Source organism: Borostomias antarcticus (genome assembly GCF_949987555.1).
Source record: "Borostomias antarcticus genome assembly, chromosome: 2".
NCBI classification, from domain to species: Eukaryota; Metazoa; Chordata; class Actinopteri; order Stomiiformes; family Stomiidae; genus Borostomias; species Borostomias antarcticus.
In genome coordinates, this window is record NC_140235.1 from 32,268,599 (window position 1) to 32,286,786 (window position 18,188).

Genomic DNA, 18,188 nt, shown 5'->3' on the forward strand with positions numbered 1-18,188 from the left:
ATGGCCACGGCGGCGAGCAGCATTGCCGCATCTATTGCGAGCAAAACGAAGACCAAGAAGAAACACTTCGTCGCTCAGAAAGTGAAGCTGTTCCGTGCCAGCGACCCTCTGCTCAGCGTTCTGATGTGGGGAGTCAACCATTCGGTGAGTCAGCCTGTCCATCGTGGCGATCAAATCAGTGTTTCACCACCTCTACTAACCTTACTGTACCAAAACAAATAAGCGACCCTTGCTCGCTGTGAACTGACTGCATGGGGCTGGCTGGTATCCAGACGCAAATCTGAGATGACAGCTAGCAACGTCCTGTTAGATGCAAATGTGTGCTATTCTCTGCATTTCATTTGAGGTTGCTTTAGCTGGCAAGTTGGCGGTTTGGCAACACTTCTACCGCAAGTGTACATTTCTCAGAGATGCCGTTTCTTCGTGGAACAGCCAGCATGACCTAACCCGCGTATACAAGATGATCAGCAGCAAGGCTATGCTGTTGGATTTATCATGTCCATTCAAACTGTTTAAAACCCCTTCTGTTTCTCGTGTGTGTGTGTGTGTGTGTGTGTGTGTGTGTGTGTGTGTGTGTGTAAGAGTCAGTCAGTCAGAGGGCCTTGTCGCTTCCTGTTGTGTATGTGTAGGATAAAGCTCTCAGGGCTTTATGTCAGATCTTCCCATGCGAGAGCGCTTATCGCTGCTCCCTGTCTCTTCCTCGCTCTACACCCACAGTGCTCACACAGAGCCTGCTTACAGCCCGCCCAGACATTCTGCAAACTGCAAGTCACCTACTTAGTCACCTACTACTACTATCTGCTAAATGACTGTAATGTAATGTACCTATTCCATGTTGGCACCAAAGCTTATCAATAACTCTATACATTCTTAGAACTAGAGTGTTAAGCTTATACTAATCTAAGTTCCCAGAATCTCTCGCTGCTAGAATAGGGCGTTTATTTGCCATGTGTAACGAGTACGCCAGGGACATTGGAATTCTTGTAATCGCTTGTCCTTACAGTATCTTATCAGTACTAATCAGTTTCTCATTCCAGTCCTAGGTACTCAGCTAGACATTTAAAGGTTCCCAAACTGTCAATCTACTATACTATCTGTAGTCTAGCAGTATCATCCTCATCTACTTTTCCTACCCGATCATGGATGACTGTCTGTGTCCATGATGTAGGCAGTGGAATTAAATAATCATCAAGTATACAGTTGTGCATAGTGTTCAAGTGTTGTCAGGTGTTGGTTGCTGCGAGAACCTCTCCTCCACCTCTCCCTAGACACCAATGGGAACACAGTAGGATTTTGTGAGGGGAGGATGGATGATTGGCTGTTCAAATGGGAACCCAGTAGGGTTTTGTGAGGGGAGGATGGATCATTGGCTGTTCAAATGCAGCTGGATCTGAAAGGTAATGCGCTGGCTCCTCCCCATGCCCACGTCGCGTGGCTCTTGGCTCCAGACTAGGCTTGTACTGACACTCACTTCAGCTTGCAACATTGCAACTACATATCCTAAACTTCAAACTGAACTTTCCAACCTTTGATATCTGTGACCGTTGATGACAGAAGCAAGCATCATGTTTAGGTATGTCATGTTTTATGTTACCCTGAGACTATGTGGGAAGCTGTACAGGCCTTCAAAAAAGGCAATCAGAAACTCTAACCTCCTCAATGTAAACATAGGGCTTTATTGTTAGAGGGATCTGAGGTTATTCAGTGCACATTAGCATAGACTACATTAGTCTCTCTCCAGACTCAAATATTATGTTGAATCGCTGCGCTCTGCATACTACATAATAGAGTCTGTGCCACTTCACCGCCAAAGCTGGTGTTCTGAGGCCGTATCGACGGGTTAAAATTGAAAGAGTGACAGGTCGTAGCAGCAAATGAGAGACGCTAGCCCAGGTTAGATGGGCGGGGCATATCTATGGGTAGGAGCGCCTGATCACAAAAGTCGTTACTGATTTGTGTTGCGGGCATAGCTTACGTAGTGTAACAGCAAAAGAACTCTCATGGGTTTGGCGTTGAGACTAAGACTACGTCAGCCCTGCTAGTGGAGTAAACTGAAGACAGGCAAAGGAATTTGGTTCTGTTATTTCCTAATGCAGACAGCAGGCATAGTCACAGGTGAGGTGTATGTATACAGTGATATGCAGACAGTAAAAATAGTTACAGTTGAGGCCAGGGGTGAAAATTAACTTTTTGGCTCACGGTGAGTCACCTGCCAAGGGGACTGTAGATGAAAAAATCTACCGGCCAAGTATATATTTTTTCCAGATAGCCTTCGGAAATCTAGTCGCCAATTGGAAATTTTACCTGCATTTGGCCGGTGGCGGGTGTTAATTTTCAGCCCTGGTTGAGGCATATATATTTAGTGTTGCTTTTGCTTTACTAGAGGCTGTTCTCGATACTACTACCATGCCTTCAATAATCATGTCTGTTGAATAGCCAGTGTTACTCCCCAGTGGTGCTACAGGGGCCTGGCTAGAGTGAATTGTAATGGTAAAAGTTTGTTGCCCTCAGCTGGTCTCAGGTCAGTTCTGTGATATTCTTTCCCATTTGTTAAGATCAGGGCTGCAGGGAGGATAAGCTTATCCTAGATCTGTGCTAGTAAACCGAAGCAAAGCTGCACAGGAGCAGTGGCAGTGTGTGCCATAGTCTTAGACTCAGGCTTAGAAAACTCTAAGGCACAGTCTATTCTTATGGCGGGCGTAAGGTTAGCATTCCCCGCTATTCTTACGACGCTCTATCTGCTGCCTCACAATCACAGCGGCCGTAAGAATAGACACGCCCGCTATTCTTGCGGCGCTAAATCTTGTTTTGGCCATTTCTCGTTTCAAAACATAAACAACTCTAACCCCATCCCTACCCTCAACCCTAACCATGACCCAAATATACACTGTAAGGTATTGATGGATAAAATGCTTGAAATCAATATTTCCAGCCACCGTAAAAATTGTCACTACCAAACTTTTAATGTCCTCTGAAAGGCAGTTTGTGGTACAGCACAGAACATCTGGACGCACCAGAACCACCAGGACAAGGAACCGAAGAAGTGATTACACAATACAATGAGAGTATAGATGGTCCACTATACACAATGAGAGTATAGATGGTTGTAAAGGAAAAACCTTACTTGGTTTAGTTTAGATTTCAAAGAACACGCTGAGTGGTCGGTCAAGCTGGTTTTAAACAAAGGCAATAGTTTTATTCTGTTACGATTCTGCAGAGTCGGACTCTAGCACAGGAAGTGAATCCGGGCAGAGTGAGTCAGATGTGGACGAGGTCGATAGGTTATACAGTGAAAAAGGAAGTGACATAGTTTCAGGATGAAGAGGACAGGGAAGTGATGTCACACAGGAAGAATTTGTAGTTGTAACAGACTGATCTATGAGAACGAACTACAAAGTTAGAACAACAGTCAAGTAGGAAAACAGAACACTTTGGTGAGACTTGAAATTCATTCACATGGTCCACTATACACAATGCGAGTATAGATGGTCCACTATACACAATGAGAGTATAGATGGTCCACTATACACAATGAGAGTATAGATGGTCCACTATACACAATGAGAGTATAGATGGTCCACTATACACAATGAGAGTATAGATGGTCCACTATACACAATGAGAGTATAGATGGTCCACTATACAGCTTCACTCAGCTTCCGAGCAGCGGCCTAATCCGAGCCCTAGCTGATCTATCATGATCTGTCTCCATGTGCTGTTCACTTATCCTCCTGCCTCTTTCACTTAAACTCTTCATGGCGGAGGCTGCTGTGTCCAACCCCCTGAAACTACTTTACCTCCCCAGAGCAACGAATTGGCTAAACACAGCCTTCAGGTCTCATCCTGAACCAGAGTTGCATGTTGAAACTTCTCTTTGACTTGCATTACGCGGCCCCCATACCAACCAAGATATTGACTCCTTTTTTTTTTATTTATCCTGAAGCTACTTAGGCCGTGGTTTTTCTCAAGGTGTTCCAAATGTCTCTTTTTTTCATCGCCCCCGCTGTACTACTCACAGTGGACAAAGGTTACCCTAATGGTAATTTATGCTTGGGGAAATGACAGTGGCAGGGGAAGAGTGTGAAGGCAATAGTTGATAGTGTTGATGAGGGGTGAGTTTCAGAGCGCAGGCCCCAGGTTGGAGTAGGGGTCATATGGAATGTCTGCTAACGATGGAGCACTGGAATGGAATGGAGAGAGGGGGAGTCTGGAGAATGCGGCCAACCAGGGAAACACTGCAGAGGCAATGCTCGCACGCTCTCTCTCCCTCTCTCTCTCTCTCCCTCCCTCTCTCTCACGCACACACACGCACACAACCTCTCTCTCTCTCTCGCACACACACGCACAAGACCTCTCTCACACACGCACACAACCTCTCTCTCTCTCTCTCTCACGCACACACACACACAACCTATCTCTCTCTGTCACGCACACACGCACACACACGACCTATCTCTCTCTCTCTCCCTCTCCCTCACGCACACACGCACACGACCTATCTCTCTCTCACGCACACATGCACACAACCTATCTCTCTCTCTCTCACGCACACAGGCAGCAAAACAGAACCCTCCTTATCTCCCTAAGGGGCCTATCAATCAAACCCATCCACTCACTGGCACGTCCTGGAGACCTGCCATGTCACCGCATTCTTACCACCAGAGCATCATGGGAAACCAGTGAGGGCTCCACAGGTCCAGCAACCATACCAGTAGGTCTAGGCCCGATGCTTTGCTTGAAAGGACAGAAAAGTTATATGGTTGTGAGTGATGTTAGTTGTTAAAGTGATTTGTAATTTGACTACTGCATTTCAACTGTTGCAAGATGTGGCCCAAATCAGATTTTTTTGCTCATATGTGACTCAGATCTGTGGGGTTTTCATAACAGTGTGAACAGCACAATGGAATCTGATCTTTTCCATTTGGATTTGCACCACTTCCATATGTGGTCCTAAATCAGATACATGTCTGATAATTTGCAATGCAAAGGCGCTGACAGGTGTAGTTAAAAATAGCCCTTGACATCCTGAAATGTTGAATCTGTTTCCGTGAAGACGTTCACGTCTCGATCCCAACCCTCCCTGCTCCGCTGCTGCCTCCACACACGCACAAGTAGCAGCCAACACTCCACTAAAATCCCCAATTGAAAATGTCTCTCTCCTCTTCCTCGTCCTTGTTATCATCTGCTCATGAATGTGTCAACTTCCACTGCACATCAGAAAAGGAAAGCGCAAACACCAACGTCCCTGGCCCCCATGCAGGGGGGAAATTAACTGTCTGGCTCACGGTGAGTCACCTGCCAAGGGGACTGGAGAGGAAAACATCTACCGGACAAGTATATCGATTTTTCAGACAGCCTTCCGAAATCTAGTCGCCAATTGGAAATTTTACCTGCATTTGGCCGGTGGCAGGTGTTCATTTTCAGCCCTGCCTCCATGTTTTCCTCCGTATGACAGTGTGCACGTCTTTGTTATTTTGCGTATTCGGGTCTGTTTAGGACCGTGACCAGTTCACACTGGAATCTGATATTGGCCACATTTAAAAAATAATGTGAACAGCCTCACCTGTTACACTCATCCGAAACGACCTGTCCAGCCTGGGCTAACCCTGATCAAAACGACCTGTCCAGCCTGAGCTAACCCTGATCAAAACGACCTGTCCAGCCTGGGCTAACCCTGATCAAAACGACCTGTCCAGCCTGAGCTAACCCTGATCAAAAGGCCAGCAGTATTAGCCGGGTTTACAGTAGTGACGCCCTGGAAGCCTCCCTCTCACGCTGGGTCTGGGTTCTCCCATACCTGGATCTAGTGTCTGGGTTCTCCCATACCTGGAACTAGTGTCTGGGTTCTCCCATACCTGGATCTAGTGTCTGGGTTCTCCCATACCTGGAACTAGTGTCTGGTAGGGCTGTAACAATTATGAATTTTGCTTAACGATTAATTGTCAGAAAAATAATTGCGATTATTACAATAATTGTCAGAGTTGTTGACCGGGGGGCGGGGGGGGGGCTCGCATCACACCACTAGGGCCCCTTGCCAATCTGGCACCCTAGGCGGCCGCCTACTTTGCCTATGCCACGGGCCGGCCCTGGCACTGATGCTCATGTCCGTGTGATTTGAGTGAGAGTGTGTGTGTTTGAGAGAGAGAGAGAGAGAGAAAGACAGACAGACAGAGAGGGAGTGAGTGAGTGAGTGAGTGAGTGAGTGAGTGAGTGAGTGAGTGAGTGAGTGAGTGAGTGAGTGAGTGAGTGAGTGAGTGAGGGTGGGTGGGTTCCGAGTTCTGACTCATTTTTAGCCTAATAACACAAGTACTCAGCCTATGAAGTAAACCTGTGGTTTAAAACCACGCCTCTTTAATATCATGAATGTTAACAACATTTACATAGAACATATATCCTCCTCAATAAAAAAAAGCATAGAAAAACAAAGATGAAATTAAATTTGGAGTATACAAATAGCACATGAAGTGGACAATGCATCAGTGCTTCTTTACTTCTTTAATACAGTGTCTCTTGTCATTAGTTGCTATGAACGAATAGGACAAGTGCCAACAAGTTGAAGAATTCCATTGAACTAAGGTTGCTACCATATTAACAGTGCAACAGATTTATTTTTTATTTAAAAAAAAAAAAAAATATATATATATTTTTTTTTATTTGTAATTTTTTTTCATAACCGCGGTTAAAAAAACAATCGCGGTCACAAAAAATAATCGCGGTTTGACGATTATGTAATAATCGCTACAGCCCTAGTGTCTGGGTTCTTCCATACCTGGATCTAGTGTCTGGGTTCTCCCATACCTGGGTCTAGTGTCTGGGTTCTCCCATACCTGGATCTAGTGTCTGGGTTCTCCCATACCTGGGTCTAGTGTCTGGGTTCTCCCATATCTGGATCTAGCGTCTGGGTTCTCCCATACCTGGATCTAGTGTCTGGGTTGTTCAATACCTGGATCTAGTGTCTGGGTTCTCCCATACCTGGATCTAGTGTCTGGGTTCTCCCATACCTGGATCTAGTGTCTCTAGAACCACGGAGCCCGGGAGTGTGGGGCAAAGGAGTCAACGATCGAGATGTGGATTTCTCACTCTGTGAACCTCAAAAGCTCATTAGGATAACTGTCTATAGGGGGGGTGGTCTGGAGTGGGGGAGGGGGTTCTTGTGCTGTTTTGTATTGCATGCAAGATGTAATTGATTGTACCATTTGTTTAATAAAATACAATTTTGATCCCCCCCAAAAAGTAAACAGCCAAACAAAAAAAACAAAATTTGTATTTGAAATTTGAGCTTGCGCACTGAACGTAGCATAAGAACATGAATATACCTTAGCTAGAGCTCTCTGTGCTTAAACAACACTGCATCTGGGCCCACACTACCACCAACACCACGGACTCTAAGACCCTGTTGAAGACATTGCCTCACTTGTCAGACTGACAGACCCCCACTGTTGGAATGAAATCAGTCTTGACAAGAAGGGTCCAGCATCTCTGGCATCTCCTGCCGATGGAGTGTGGTTGGTCCAGTAGAGATGGAGTGTGGTTGGTCCAGTAGAGATGGAGTGTGGTTGGTCCAGTAGAGATGGAGTGTGGTTGGTCCAGTAGAGATGGAGTGTGGTTGGTCCAGTAGAGATTTAGTGTGGTTGATCCAGTAGAGATGGAGTGTGGTTGGTCCAGTAGAGATGGAGTGTGGTTGGTCCAGTAGAGATGGAGTGTGGTTGGTCCAGTAGAGATGGAGTGTGGTTGGTCCAGTAGAGATGGAGTGTGGTTGGTCCAGTAGAGATGGAGTGTGGTTGGTCCAGTAGAGATGGAGTGTGGTTGGTCCAGTAGAGATGGAGTGTGGTTGGTCCAGTAGAGATGGTGTGGTTGGTCCAGTAGAGCTGTATCAGATACTTTGCTCTCTTCCATCCAGTCCCCCGCAGCGCTGGTTGAATTATGCATATAGGCCGCGAGCAGTTAGCAGGTCAGGTCACAGGTGTAGCCCAGGTGTAGCTCTTGTCATTGACTGGTACAGGTCCCATGTGACTTCAAACTCGTCACAGTAGCCAGCCCCAGTAGGCTGGTGCTGTATGTTAGGGTATAGGCTAGCTGACCACACAGTCATGTCTCATCAAGTGGGTGGATGCTTTAGGAAAATGGCTTCAAATCAGCGAGGAGCAATGGTTTAATTCATCAGAACATCTGAATCAGAAAGGTCATACAGTATGTAGTCTAATTGACTCAATATAACACCAAATAATTCTCTAATAGTTAACTTTGAAAATCACCTTCATCGTGGTGCTCAAGTACTGTATAATGGTGCCAACAAGCCCTTCTTCATGTCTCTCTGTCTCCCCGTTCTCCCCTCAGACCATTCTTCTTGAATCTCTCTCTCTCTTTTTTCCTTCCCTCCCGAGTCAGAGAGGCTGTCTCTGTACGGGCGCAGCGCTTTGCTATAAATGGCCACAGGAGAGACCTGCAGCTAATATGTGATGAATATGGGTGGAGAATGATAGAAAATATGGGACAAAAGGACCCAGTTTCCCCAGGCGATCAGCCAAGACACACTTTGTGTTTGCTCGTGCCTGTGTGTGGGTGCCTCATATGTGTGTTTGTGCGTGTGTGTGTGTGTGTGTGTGTGTGTGTGTGTGCGCGTGCGCCCGTGTGTTTGTGTGTGTGTGTGTGTGTGTGCGTACCAGTGCAGCCCAGGGTGGCTGGCTTCGGACGGGGATCAGCAGCTTGACTCTGCAGGAGAGGTGACGTTTGATGCTCGGTCTGGACCTGTCCTGTCTCTCTCTCCCTCTCCCTCTCTCTCTCTCTCTCTCTCTCTCTCTCATGACACTGACACCACCACCCCCCCTTCCTGTGTGCTCTACCTCTCTGTGTGGAAGTGCTGGTCATGCATGTGGGAAACACACAGGGGAGCTGAACATTGAACAGGAGACGCTGCGACATTGCATGACATTTCCCCCCCGTGTAGCTGCTAGTATCAAATGGCTATCAATTTCAGCCATGTACTCGCATGTGCTGTAGCTGCACTGATTGATTTGGTTTGTGCACTGGCCCTGTTAGGAATCGATGAGATTAGATTAGAATACAATAGAAGAATGGAATAGGCCCTTTGTGTGTTTTGTGTGTGACACTGGTGTTCAGCAGTGTGTGCTTGTCTGTGCATGGCTGAGCATACGCGTGTGTGTGTGTGCGCATGGCTGAGCATACGCGTGTGTGTGTGTACACCTGCGCCCTATCGCTGTGTCCTCATTAAGGCTGACCTCTGGATGAGAATGGGGAATGATGAGGAGAGAGGGATGAGTAGAGAGAGAGAGAGAGAGACAGACAGATGAGTAGGGAGAGAGAGGGATGAGTGGAGAGGGAGAGAGAGAGAGAGGGAGACTGATGAGTAGGGAGAGAGAGGGATGAGTGGAGAGGGAGAGAGAGAGAGATGAGTAGGGAGAGAGAGGGATAAGGAGATAGGGAGAGAGGGAGAGGGAGACTGATGAGTAGGGAGAGAGAGATGAGTAGGGAGAGAGAGAGGCAAGAGGAGCCTACTAATTTAGCAGAGCATGTTAGAAAGACAGCGTCAGTCGTTCTCCCAACCCACACCAGCCTCTTCATATCGGAGAGATGCTTAACGTGGCTGCAGTGTTGGGGAACGGCGTTGGAAAGCTTGCCGCCAACAAGTAGCGTGCAAACTAAGCCGTAAAGATACAGTGTTGCTGTGATCCTTAAAGGAATAAGAGCACTGTGTAAAGTGGGGCTGTATTTTCACGTTTTCTCTGATCAGGTGGAAGCAGAGACCTGAAAGCACAGGGTTCCTCATATTCATGGTAATACGGTATTATTCATTCAGGAATACTGGTGACATTTTGAATTTATTGTCTCTATAGGTCCCATTCTACATCCTCCAATAAATAGGCCTGTATAACATATGATGTAATTGCATTGTTAATAAACAAGAAGGGAAGGTCAAAAGAAGTCTAGACCCATAATCTGACCCATGTGCACAGCCCATGTGACCTTTTAAAATGTATTATCTCAGCTGTTCACAGAAAAACGAATTTTGGGGAGTTGGGGAGTAACGGGATGTACATTTCATATGACGATTATAGTGACCAAAATTACCACGGTTATCAGTATTATCGCTGTATTGTTAAAATATGGTGAAAATGTTCAAAAAGTACTTATACACACTGAAATCATTATAATTCTTTCTCATTCATTCACTCACTCACTCACTCACTCACTCACTCACTCACTCACTCACTCACTCACACACACTTTTCCCTCCATCGATAGTATGCCTCTCTTCTTTCAATACAACAAAGCAACATTGAGGGCTTGGCCATCAGCCCAGCCAAAAATGAGATGTCTACAGCAGCAGAACAACGTGTAGCAGGTTACACTGAAACTGTTTACTAAAGTAGGTTACACTGAAACTGTTTACTAGAGTAGGTTACACTGGAACTGTTTACTAAAGTAGGTTACACTGAAACTGTTTAAGAGTAGGTTACACTGGAACTGTTTACTAAAGTAGGTTACACTGGAACTGTTTACTAACGTAGGTTACACTGAAACTGTTTACTAGAGTAGGTTACACTGAAACTGTTTATAAGAGTAGGTTACACTGAAACTGTTTACTAAAGTAGGTTACACTGGAACTGTTTACTAAAGTAGGTTACACTGAGAGCTTAGTTTACATTATTAACACGCTACAAGCCATGACATTTTCATACATTCCTAATGCCTGGTGCAGACTAGAGGATTTTCAAATCTTAACCGATTTTATAAACATGGGAGACCACAGACAACGATAATCTTAACCAATTTTTAAATATTTTAATCGTAAGAACGCGCACTCCACGATTTCAGAGTGGCGATTCATTCCAGGGAAATGTGATCTCACAGAAACTTGCGTGATCAAACGTGACTTCAGAGCAAAACAAACATGGTCTTCACTTCCTGAACTGCAATGAAATGTTTTCTAATAAAGGCATTACACAAATGTCTCTCTACCACACATAGTGTAACGTTACCACGCTAAACGTTTACAGCCTACTGTGATGGATTTCAACTGATCTAGTCAAAAAGGATTTACCAAGATTCGCTCAAACAGGTTAAGTCTGGTTTATTGAGAAAACATACGAGCGCAAGGACTTCCGGACAACGCACATGAGTGGTATCCCAAGAAGTGCCGCCCCTGGTCTTGCGCTGCCTCATATTCAACCAAAACACAGGTATGGCACTCCGGGATGTGATTGGCTAACCCATTGTACGTAATTTTAAATGGCAGGCATCATCAACAGTGGTCGAGAATACAGACATGTGACATGAGAAAAGGCGGTAATTTCTAAGAGGGGCAAAGGGACAAAGGATGGTTATTCTGGAGTAGACAGATTTCTAGATGTGTGGACCTCCTGGAGGTCATCCTGTCATGAATTAGGTTAGCACAGCTATGTGAAAGGTTGAGGGAGGTGGTGAATTACAAAAGTAGGTGATGAAACTATAATTTCTATGACACTACAGAACTTAGGAACATTACAAACATGAACACCTTCACAAAATCTATAAAGCAATGGTTACTAGACAGTCAAACATGCAATCACTTATAATTTTATATTGTAATTTTATATTTATACCGAATTGGCTATTATGTGTGAACAAACTGTTATTTGCACTCATGTTTTTATGTTGTTTGTTTATCGTGTTATTATGTTGGGACTACGGATGTAAATTAGCCCTGCTGGTACATTTACATGACTTGAACATGTTAATTAATGTACACTGTCCCTTTACAAATAAAGAAATTCAAATTCAACGTTACGTTAGCTTTAGCATTTTCGCTAGCTCACCTGGTACATCCAAAACCATGGATATTTCAGCTTAACTCTTTTATTTGTCAGTCCTGTTATGGTATGTTTTGCAGGATACGTTGAACAAGCACTCATGTTCTCTCCACAACTCAACAAGCCTATCCTCCATTTGGACTGTCCACCTAGCTCGGGAGACACAGCTCTTGTTATTGTTATTGGCAGCCATGTTTCTGTCGCCTAGCTACAAAAAATCTTGGTGACGCTTCCCAGTCAGCTCTCTTATTGGCTAATGTGGGTTTCCGCTCAGTATTCCATCGCTGTCCCAAGGATAAATATCAAACATGTTTGATGTTTACGATTCAAAATCAGAGAGACTCAGTCGGGAACGTTAAGTTTAGGTCGGTAAACACTTCACACATACAAGATAATTTGGGCAGGTAATTGTCGGGAGGGGTGAATCGGAGCTAAAATCGGGTTTAAAATCTTCTAGTCTGCACCCGGCATAAGTCCCCACATGCAAGTTAACTTCATACTTAAAGGGATCCTATTATGCTAATTTTAGACAATTTAATATAAGTCTTTGGGGTCCCCAAAACATGTCTGAGTATTTTTGCTGAAAATACCACTGAGAATAAGCGTTCTAGCATGCCTCTATACCCCTCTGCTGACGAGATCAGATTGAGCGGATTGAGCGCTTTAAAAAATCTATTTTGTACTACAATAAACTAGAGGCTAATAATAGCCTACCCAAATCGAAATGGCTTAAAAAACGTTTTTGCACTCCCCCAAACCGTAGTCCAGCATAACAAGCCACCACTTGCTCCAGCTCTCGCCCACCAACGCGCTTGTGATGTCCAAGCTGACACCAGACTATCAACGGGACGGCACCCTGATGGGTGGGTCTTAATCGCTCTCCGGGGGTCTCTTCCTGGTGGTCCCGCATTTACAAGGCCCGTTTATAGGCAGTAATCTTGGTAGAAAACAGGTAATCCACCCCCCCCCCCCCCCCACAGACACACTGAGCATGATTGAATAATAGCATTAGACTGCGTTACACCCTCTTGCACAGACTCAGTTACACAAATAACATGGTTGGGGACAGACACAATTAGGTCGCACACTAATACAGTACAACTGTACGTGGTAATAAAGGTAATTAGCTACTAATAGGCCAAATGACTGACTACTGTGGGCAGTGCTCTAATCTCCTGGTCTCTGAGCAATCAGATGGAAGGCCTGATGCAGTCCCAGCGCTGACTGAGCAAGCACTCCTCCTCCTGCTCACTCCTCCTCCTGCTGCTCACTCCTCCTCCTGCTCACTCCTCCTCTGGCTCACTCCTCCTCCTGCTCACTCCTCCTCCTCCTGCTCACTCCTCCTCTGGCTCACTCCTCCTCCTGCTCACTCCTCCTCCTGCTCACTCCTCCTCCTGCTTACTCCTCCTGCTGCTCACTCCTTCTCCTGCTCACTCCTCCTCGGCTCACTCCTCCTCCTGCTCACTCCTCCTCCGGCTCACTCCTCCTCCTGCTCACTCCTCCGGCTCACTCCTCCTCCGGCTCACTCCTCCTCCTGATCACTCCTCCGGCTCACTCCTCCTGCTCACTCCTCCTGCTCACTCTTCCTCCGGCTCACTCCTCCTCCTGCTCACTCCTCTTCCTGTCTGCCGGGGCCACGGGGGCCAGTTCTCTCTCTCTCTCTCCCTCTCTCTCCTCTCTTCCTCTCTCCTCTCTCTCTCTCCTCTCTCTCTCCTTCTCTCTCTCCTCTCTCCCTCTCCTCTTTCCCTCTCCTATCTCTCCTCTCTCTCTCCCTCCCTCCCTCTCTCTCCTTCTCTCTCCTCTCTCTCTCTCCTCTCTCTCCCTCTCTCTCTCTCCCTCTCTCACTCCCTCTCCACCCCCCCCCCCTCTCCCTCTCTCTCTCTCTCTACTCTGGGGCGGAAACCCAGATCTCATCACCATGGTGACAAACAGGAAGTGGTAGTGTGAAGCTCCAGATAGCTACCGAGAGATAACAGCCTGTCGCACTCAGAAACCAAACGCAGAGTGAGCTAGCTCAGCATCACTGACCTCTAGCAGTGCGTCAGAAAGAGATGAGTGTGCTGTATGCATACGTCTACACGCTGTCTGGAATGCGTCTGCAGTCTTCAAGAGTATTCGGGTGTGTCCTCTAGGGGACAGGGCTAGGGGAGGGTGTGTCCTCTATGGGACAGGGTTAGGGGAGGGTGTGTCCTCTAGGGGACAGGGTTAGGGGAGGGTGTGTCCTCTAGGGGACAGGGTTAGGGGAGGGTGTGTCCTCTAGGTGACAGGGTTAGGGGAGGGTGTGTCCTCTATGGGACAGGGCTAGGGGAAGGTGTGTGTCCTCTATGGGACAGGGTTAGGGGAGGGTGTGTGTCCTCTAGGGGACAGGGTTTGGGGAGGGTGTGTGTCCTCTAGGGGACAAGGCTTGGGGAGGGTGTGTGTCCTCTATGGGACAGGGCTAGGGGAGGGTGTGTGTCCTCTAGGGGACAGGGTTAGGGGAGGGTGTGTCCTCTATGGGACAGGGTTAGGGGAGGGTGTGTCCTCTAGGGGACAGGGCTAGGGGAAGGTGTGTGTCCTCTATGGGACAGGGTTAGGGGAGGGTGTGTGTCCTCTATGGGACAGGGTTAGGGGAGGGTGTGTCCTCTAGGGGACAGGGCTAGGGGAAGGTGTGTGTCCTCTATGGGACAGGGTTAGGGGAGGGTGTGTGTCCTCTATGGGACAGGGCAAGGGGAGGGTGTGTGTCCTCTATGGGACAGGGTTAGGGGAGGGTGTGTCCCAGGGACAGGGCTAGGGGAGGATGTGTGGAAAGAGGAGGCGCCAGAGCCTTGGCGCACCGAGGAGCAGGAGAGGAGGGGAGGGGGAATGGTGATTAGACAGAGAGAGAGCAGTATGCTCCAGGGGTGTTTGTCATCACTCATCACTAGAAGCCCCCAGAATGCATCTGTGTGTCTGTCTGGCTGTGGCTGTTCTCCTGCAGTTACGCGCTGTGCCAGTGTGTAACCGTTTTCCCTCCAGGGGCACAACGCAGCCGTTTAATGTGTGTCTGTGTCTGTGTCTGTGTGTGTGTGTGTGTGTGTGTGTGTGTGTGTGTGTGTGTGGGAGAGAGAGAGAGAGAGAGAGAGAGAGAGAGAGAGAGAGACAGACAGACAGGTTGCAGGGGGGCATTGTCTTGTCTCCCTCCCTGTGTGAAACAGAGCTTTGTCATGAGGGGACATCTCCTCTCAGAGGACCCAGAATGCATCTCTCAGCGCTGTGTGTGACGTGGTGCCTGTGCCAGTCACAACAGGGCACCACGCCTTGATTACATTAATATGCCTTGATTACACTAATGTGTATTCGCCGAAAAAAAGCATACATGTTCCTTCGTTTGCACCTAGAAATTACACTACCCATTACACTACCCCGGCGAAAAGAACCCTGGAACCCAGATGCCTTGGGATACGCCCTGAGCTGCGTATTCGGGCTAGAAGCCCGGAGCTGCGTTGTAGTGTACTGTGCCCAAACGCCCGTGTGATTGCAGATCGTTTTCATGGTTCGAATACGTAGCATTAGTGTAATCCAGGCCTAAAATATGGCAGAAACTAGGCGCTGGAATCCTGGATCTTCCTACTGTCTCCCCAGAGTTTCAGTCAAATGCTCACCAACCCTGGACCTGAAGATTTATAGACCGTCCAGGCTGCTAGGGGACAGAGTGGACTATAATTCAACCGCTGTTTCTGTGCTGCAGTAAAGCCCTACGCTGTTTTTCAACTCTCAAGGACCAGGAAGATTAAAGCACACCGAACGTTCAAACTTAGCCAGATGCTTTCATTACTCAAAGGTGGTGTGAAATCAAACTGACTCCCATATTCCCCCCATGCCCCAAGCCATCTGTTGTGTAGATCCTAGCGCATTAGGGGGCATCTGCAAGGACTCGCTCCCACATGCCACTAGGACACATTGGCACCGTCTTTAATGGTGCACACACTAAAAACGGTCTTGTGATTGTTGTCAATGCCGTGAATACGATTGTCTAAACATTAACCTGTCTTAATGCAAGGCAGCGGAAAATGACACACTAGTCTCTGGTTCAAGGTTCAAACTGCTGGGCGTCTAGCAGGTTGTTTATGATTGAGGGTGGCAGCCTGCTGTGCAAAAGAGTTCATAAAACCGAAGACAGGCTGTGGTCTATTAATAGACCCTCACAACCTGCCAGCACAGAGAGAGATGGAGAGGGAGGGAAGGACGGCGAGAGAGAGTGTGTTTGTGTGAAAGAGAGCTGGGATCGTCTGTCTAATATGTGACACAAGCTGCGCCAGACTCAATCCTCTGAGGCCAGTTCTGACCATTCTAGCAACGTGGAGGCCAGTTCTGACCATTCCAGCAACGTGGAGGCCAGTTCTGACCATTCCAGCAACGTGGAGCTCGGCTACCTACTGTAGCTCCAATAATTACCCTTGAAATAGCGTGCAATCTGCCGTGTGGGGTTAAGTGAGGTCATGTTGTTTTTGTACAATGCGCTGTAAAGGAATGTTCCGGGTTAGATTGCATTGTCAACCAGATGGGGGTTTGGTGCGGTCAACCAGATGGGGGTTTGGTGCGGTCAACCAGATGGGGGTTTGGTGCGGTCAACCAGATGGGGGTTTGGTGCGGTCAACCAGATGGGGGTTTGGTGCGGTCAACCAGATGGGGGTTTGGTGCGGTCAACCAGATGGGGGTTTGGTGCGGTCAACCAGATGGGGGTTTGGTGTGGTCGGAACCAGGAAGGATGAAGGTCATACTGACCTTGTCAATGGTCCCTTTATGGGCTGCAGAGACAGGACTACAGCAAGACATCACTGTCAAACTGCTGAAACTGACTCTTTCTTTCCATGCCACCCCCCCTCTTCCCTCTCTCTCTCTCTCTCTCTCTCTCTCTCTCCCAGATTAACGAGTTGAGCCATGTTCAGATCCCCATCATGCTCATGCCTGATGACTTCAAGGCCTACTCCAAGATCAAGGTGGACAACCACCTCTTCAACAAGTGAGTTTGCACACACAAACACTCTTCCTCACTTTCACACACACCGAAGTCAAAGGCAATGTCAGGCTTACTTGTCACATACTACATCATGCTGTACAGGTACAACGAGAAGGGAAATGTCCTTCTGTTAGCTCCTAGATTGTGCACACGCTAAAGAAAAGGGGAAAAATGTGTTTTATAGCTAAATGAGATATGCTTGTACACACTGTCAAATTCGTACACACTGTCCGGCTCTTCCGCTTTCTCTGTCTCACTTCTGTGTGTGAGTGTGAGTGTGAGTGTGAGTGTGAGTGTGTGTGTGTGTGTGTGTGTGTGTGTGTGTGTGTGTGTGTTTGTGTGTGTGTGTGTGTGTGTGTTTGTGAGTGAGTGAGTGTGTTTGTGAGTGAGTGTGTGTGTGTGTGTGTGTGTGTGTGTGTGTGTGTGTGTGTGTGTGTGTATGTGTGTACGTGTGTATGTGATTGTGTGTGTGTGATTGTGTGTGTGTGATTGTGTGTGTGTGATTGTTATCATTGACCAGTGTGTGTCTTGTGTGCAGGGAGAACATGCCGAGTCATTTCAAGTTCAAGGAGTACTGCCCCCTGGTGTTCCGCAACCTCCGGGAGAGGTTTGGGATCGACGACCAGGACTTCCAGGTGGGGGCGCCGGACGCAGACAGAATGACATCATCATACTGTGACCAAGTCAAGTCAAGTCAAGTCAATTTTATTTATATAGCACATTTACAAACAGCTGTGGCTGAACCAAAGTGCTGTACAGATAAAAGCAAAAGATATAAATACAAAAGCATAAGAATAGTGAAAATACGGATACGTGCAAAGACACAGACAACAAAATAAAATGGAAATAAAAAGTGCAGCAAATTACAAAATAAAGTAAAAGGAACTAAAATGGCAATAATTGGGTTACCAGGGGGGCAGGCAGGAACTAATCAAAGGCAAGGGAGAAGAGATGGGTTTTGAGGAGGGACTTGAATGTTACCAGAGTCTGGGCTGCTCTAATGTGGGGGGGCTATTCCAGAGTCTGGGTTGCTCTAATGTGTGGGGGGGGGGGCTATTCCAGAGTCTGGGCTGCTCTAATGTGGGGGGCGGGGGTATTCCAGAGTCTGGGCTGCTCTAATGTGGGGGGCGGGGGTATTCCAGAGTCTGGGCTGCTCTAATGTGGGGGGCGGGGGTATTCCAGAGTCTGGGCTGCTCTAATGTGGGGGGCGGGGGTATTCCAGAGTCTGGGCTGCTCTAATGTGGGGGGGGGGGCTATTCCAGAGTCTGGGCTGCTCTAATGTGGGGGGCGGGGGTATTCCAGAGTCTGGGGGCTGCTATAGCGAAGGGCCTGTCCCCTCTGGTCTTGAGCCCAGACCTGGGCACCTCCAGCAGCAGTTGGTCGGCTGACCGTAACTCTCT

General features: G+C 47.5%; 1 protein-coding gene across 1 annotated transcript in view; it reads left to right on the forward strand.

Moving 5' to 3' along the window:
* pip4k2aa (phosphatidylinositol-5-phosphate 4-kinase, type II, alpha a) overlaps positions 1–18,188 on the forward strand; it is a gene marked incomplete at its 5' end in the record, with an annotated part of 38,644 nt that continues 20,456 nt past the window's right edge. Inside the window, 3 exons of the mRNA XM_084461464.1 lie at positions 1–144; positions 16,694–16,791; positions 17,327–17,423. Of these exons, the coding sequence (XP_084317590.1) occupies positions 1–144; positions 16,694–16,791; positions 17,327–17,423 (339 nt within the window). The remainder of the gene's footprint in view (positions 145–16,693; positions 16,792–17,326; positions 17,424–18,188) is intronic.